This window comes from Apis dorsata, unplaced genomic scaffold, assembly GCF_000469605.1.
Source record: "Apis dorsata unplaced genomic scaffold, Apis dorsata 1.3 scaffold_618, whole genome shotgun sequence".
Classification (NCBI taxonomy): Eukaryota; Metazoa; Arthropoda; class Insecta; order Hymenoptera; family Apidae; genus Apis; species Apis dorsata.
The window spans coordinates 29,510-35,171 of NW_006263814.1; the positions used below are offsets into that span (position 1 = coordinate 29,510).

At 21.0% G+C, this 5,662-nt stretch overlaps 2 protein-coding genes across 3 annotated transcripts in view; one reads left to right on the forward strand and one right to left on the reverse strand.

Moving 5' to 3' along the window:
- LOC102677170 (40S ribosomal protein S10-like) overlaps nt 1–110 on the reverse strand; it is a 1,564-nt gene extending 1,454 nt beyond the window's left edge. The window contains exon 1 of the mRNA XM_006621235.2: nt 40–110. The gene's annotated coding sequence lies outside the window, so the exon portion shown is untranslated. The remainder of the gene's footprint in view (nt 1–39) is intronic.
- A 573-nt stretch (nt 111–683) lies between these two features.
- Nucleotides 684–3,581, forward strand: LOC102677305 (sorting nexin-17). 2 transcript variants are annotated; one of them, XM_031513173.1, is made up of 9 exons: nt 684–862; nt 1,079–1,415; nt 1,488–1,853; nt 1,940–2,030; nt 2,096–2,346; nt 2,421–2,627; nt 2,698–2,886; nt 2,990–3,082; nt 3,142–3,581. In XM_031513173.1, exons 2-9 carry the CDS (start codon nt 1,356–1,358, stop codon nt 3,334–3,336), a joined length of 1,452 nt encoding a protein of 483 aa, XP_031369033.1. In that variant the 5' UTR covers nt 684–862; nt 1,079–1,355; the 3' UTR covers nt 3,337–3,581. The 2 variants fall into 2 exon arrangements, with proteins under 2 accessions (XP_031369033.1, XP_006621300.1); XM_006621237.2 differs by having other exon boundaries at nt 687–862; nt 1,375–1,415.
- The last annotated feature ends 2,081 nt before the right edge of the window (nt 3,582–5,662 follow it).

Here is a 5,662-nt window from a genome sequence, read left to right on the forward strand (position 1 = left end):
AAACGATTAAAATAGATATATTTAAAATATCTAACATACTTGACGTTTCAGTATGAGGCTTTTATCGGAAAGAAATGTTTCGTACATTCGATACTTTGAATACATAAATCGATATATCGTTCGAGATTAACCGGAAATACAAAATATTTAATGAAAACGCTATATAAATTTATTTTAATTTGATTTAAATTAAAAATAATTTATATATTAAATTTATTAATATTTATTAAAAATTTTTATTTTTTTTTAATTCATGTTATATATTATATATAAAATATAATATTTGAATTTATTTTTTTAATGTTTTATAATTTTAATAAAAGAAATTTAAGAAGAGATATTTAATGCATTCAAATATTATATTTAATGTAAATATAATACAAATAACAAATTTTTAGGTAATAATTTTTGATAATAAAAAATTAAAATATTTTTTTATTGAAAGCTTTGTTCAAATTGAAATTTTCAAATGAGTCTCTAATCTAGTACATTCAAAAACAGAAGGTATTAATAAGGGCGCTGTGGCGCCTATGAAATTACAAAACAAAATATTAAGAATGAGAAAAATTAAGTGAATTTTAAAATATTAAAAAATAAAATTATAACATGAATTTATAAAATCGTATATAAATAGTTATATACTTTTTGACTTAGAAATATAAATTATGAAATTTGTATATCTTTTTATAACAAACACTTTATAAATTATATTGAATTATAGTATTGAATATTTTAATAATATATTAACGTAAATATATTAACGTAATCACTATAAAAAATGCGTCAGTGTTAATTTTTAGAAATATAGTTATTGAGTGGGTGTAAAACGAATACGCCTATTGTCATAAATAATGAGAATAAAGTAAGTAGACAATATCTAAGTATTTCGTAATTAATAATTGTGTAATTATTATCTACTGAAATAATGTAAAAATAAAATATTATTATATATAATTTAAAATATATGGATTTGACTTCAAATTATACAATATTCGTTAAATTTAGGTTAGAAGATATTTAAATTCTTATTTAATTTATTTTTTATTAGTTTGTATTTTATTATTATTTTATTTTCCAGATGGAGTAACATTTGGCAATATATTTATATGCATTTCTAAATTCAACTACATTTTGATTATACATAATGTGAAATTTTTTATATAGATATTTTTATACATTTTGGATTATCTTTTTACATATGTTGATTTTGTTAAAGATTTATGAAAATTAACATATTTGTAAAAAACAATTAAATAGTTGTAATATATTAAATTGTTATTATATTTTATTATTCTATATACAATGTATTTTGATTATAGAAAAGATTTAAAACATTAATATTATATTTTTTAAAAATGCATTTTTCTATACCAGATACACAAGAATTTATTGATGCAGCTGGTAATACATATGTTGTGAGTATATTTGAAATATTATATTATATGTAATTTTATATTAATATATATTTATTTTATCTTAATTTTCAGGGTTATAACATTCATATAAATGGATTATTTCATTGTACTGTGAGATATAAACAATTGTATAGTCTTCATGAACAATTAACAAGAGATTTGGATATATCTCTTCCATTATTTCCACCTAAAAAATTTTTTCCCTTAACAACAAATCAACAAGAAGAACGTCGTCTTTCTTTGGAAAAATATATTCAAACAATTGGACAAAATCCAGTTGTTAATAATTCAGGAATGCTAAATGGATTTTTATTAAATGCTCAACAAGAAACCATAGGAGGACCATCTAACAATGAAGTTATGGACATTTTTCTTATGAATGGTTGCAAAAGAACAATAAATGTTTCTACAAGGGATCATTCAGGTGAAGTTTTAAAGGTAACTTTGCCATATGAATATATAACTATATAATAAAATTATAAAACACAAACTATTTAAATATTAATTCATGTTTTATTTAACAGAAAGTATACAAGCAACTTAAGCTATCTGAACAATATTATTCTTATTTTGTATTATTTATTGTTGCTCAAGATGAAGCAAATAGCATTCACTGTGAGTATATCTTTATTATATTTTATATATGATTAACAATTAATTTACTTTTTATACATTTTTAGTATTACGAAAACTACAAGATTTTGAATCTCCTTTTATAACAATTAAACATCTACATATTATAGGAAGTAGAATTGTACTTGGAAAAAATTATTGGGATATAGGATATGATCTTAAATTAATGAATGATGAAGTGGCAACAAATTTATTATATATTCAAGCAATTGCAGAAATTCAATGGGGATGGATTCATATTACAGATGAATTAAAAAACCAACTTAATGTTTTACAAAAACAAGGAAAAGAAAAAGAAGTATGATTATATATATAATATATTATATTAAAGTATAACAACTAATATTAAGTTTAATGATAATTTTATTTTAGTATTTAGATATAGTGCGTAGTTCAAAATATTACGGATATATTCAATTTGCTCCATGTTTTTGTGATTATCCTCAACCAAATTCAAGAGTATTAATTGCTATAGGTAGAAATGAATTAAATTTGCGCATATTATTTAATGAAGAGCAACATGAAAAAGTATTTAAAGTCTCACGAATGCGTTGTTGGCGAATAACTACATTACAAAATGTAAATAATTGTAAAAAAAACAAATATTTTTATATATATTATAAAATGTCTTGTTTTATTTCAATTTTAGGGATCTGAAAGAGGAGGTGAAGAAAGTGATGATTTTAGTTTAGAGTTATCTTTTGAATATTTAATTGCTAAAAATCAATTACAGTGGATTACAGTTATATCGGAACAAGCTATTTTAATGTCTGTATGTTTGCAAGCTATGATTGATGAATTATTATCAAAGACTATTGATAGTAGTAATAAGATTCAGGTTATTAAAAAGAAAATACTATTAATTAATAAACATAGCTATTTTGTTATTATTATTTTTTTATTATTATTTAGTTATTAAATATTAAATTATTTTTTCATAGGAGGTATCACAAAAATCTTGGACATATGTTATGAGAGATGGACAAAGTATTACAGTAGGATCAAGTTCTAAAGAATCTGAAGATAGTAAGAAGGTATGATACTTTAATATTATTTATACTTTATTTATTTATATTCTTGGGTTCTATTTTAGAATTATTATTTTAAACAACCTTCTAAATCAGAACCAATTATGAAGAAACTTGCAGATAGACTATCAATAGTAAAAATAAAACGATCTAGTGATGTGAGAAATAATATAAGTGATAAGGTTCAAGGAAAACAAACATTGGAATATGATATTAAGGAAAATAATGCATTTCGCATGATCGGTGATGATGATTTATGAATATATAAATTGGAATTATGAGATAAAAAATATATCATAAATACCTCAAACTTTTTAAATTGTATTAACTTGTATTTTTGCTACTTTTATTTTTTATGCTTAAATGATGTAAAATATAAAACTTTTATGTCAACGGATCTATAACAATTTTTTTGTATAATATATAAATATATTATTGATAATAAAAGCATTTATTAAAATTAATGCAAATATTTAATGAAATAAATAAACAAAACTAAAGTAAATTATAGTATATGTAATACTTTATTGTTCAAATCAAATACGTAAAAGGCAGTGTCTTATATTAACAATTGTATTTCATTTTGTTTCATTTTAAATGAAAATTAAAATATACTTTATTTTAATACTAAACAAAAATAATTCATACGTTACACTATGTAATGAGATTATAATTCTAACTAGATAGGTAATTTTTTGTTTGAAAGACAATTTTCTGCCTTCAGTCTGTATATTTTGCCCAAACATATAGAGAATGATACAATTTATAAGAAAAATGTAAAATTAAAATGATTTCCTAAACAAATAATTATAAACTGTAGTATAAAACAACAGCATTTTTCTAACACGAAAAATAAACAGATTCGCTATTGTCGTATGAAATAGACTTCTACATGTATACATTATATTCATAAATATCATAGATCTCTATTTCATAGACTATGTAAATTCTTATAGAAAAAAAATTTTATCGTGTTTTTTCAATGTTGAATAATAGATAAATATATGGAAATGCATAACTATTTTTTTACAATATTATTTCCACATAATTTTTTTCTTTTTGTATTTTAATAATACATGTGGAAAATAAACATAGAAAATTTGTTACTACAAACGTATTTATGTTCTATCAAGATGTAATTTTACACAAATAAAATTTATGTTTTTGTTAGATTATTGCAACATGTTTATATATTGTATGTTGCAATGAATGATGTGCTTTTTTTTCAAATAGTAAGATTTTTTTAAAGAATATAACTTAATTATCTGTTTTTCTTATTAATGATGAAACTCAATACTATTGTTTTAATAATCTTGTATATGTCATGGTAGGGCCATATAAAGACTAGATTTAATAATATTTGAATCTTTTCCGACCATAATGTGCATATCTTCTATATCAAAAATATGTTGTTATTCTGTATTGTTACTTCCTAAATAAACAAAAAGTCAGTTCTGGCTATAGTATTTAAGTAATATAAATCTATTTTCGCTACTTGAAAAATAGCCCAACGTCAGCAAAGAATTACTCCATTATGTTATAATATTCTTACGATACATACACGCGTTATTGATTTTATGATATGATTTACATAAATATGTGTTGTAATTTTTACCAATACAAAAATGATAACTTATTTGAAGATTTCAGATGTGGTAATTAAAAAATGTATTCTAAATAAAATTTTATATAAATTTAAAAAATATCATAAGTCTTGCCATTATTGAAGACTATGTCAATAATTTAAATAATTAAAAAATTATTGAAATATGTTCTAATACGGAAGACTAATTTTAGTAAATTAATTTATTAAATATTTCACATTGAAAAATTATCACTCTCATCGTAATCTTGCATGGTGCAATGATATTACTAAAAAATTTACAATTTGTATTTAGAAATTCAATATTCTGTAACTTAATTATATCAACAGATAAACGTGTAATATATCTATGGCAGTAAAGAAAGAATAAATTCTTCACTTATCTGATAATAATGTTTCATACAAGTAAACAATATATTAGTGTATAAAACTACATAAATATTTTTAGGATAACTTCCATGCACATATTTCGTATGAGTAATGATAATAATGTAATATTATGATCAAATGGCATAATATGTGACTAGTGTGAGATGAAAACCAAATATCAATTTTACATAGATGCTTATCCGATATTTTTTTTCTACTAAAAGCAAAATTATAAATGACATAATATAATTATTTATATTTCTTTTGATTTTTAATTTAAAAAAAAAAAAAAAAAAAGAAAAAGATTTTATATCTCTATAAGAATAATATAATAACAGTATATAGATAAACATAATAATAAAAAATTAAGTATAATGATTATTTGTTCACCTAAATCATGTAAAATAATTTACATTGGTGACGTGAGGCTATTGGCTAGTATTAATTACTCGTACTTGATTTTCAAAGAGAGACAGAACATTGTTTTGAAAGAAAATATTTTTAACTGTCATTATTCATTTTTTTTTTAAGATAGACACTTCATCAATAAACAATGCTCTTCTCTTTGATGAAATTAAGAACGAGATAAAATCTATTCATTTATACAACTGTAC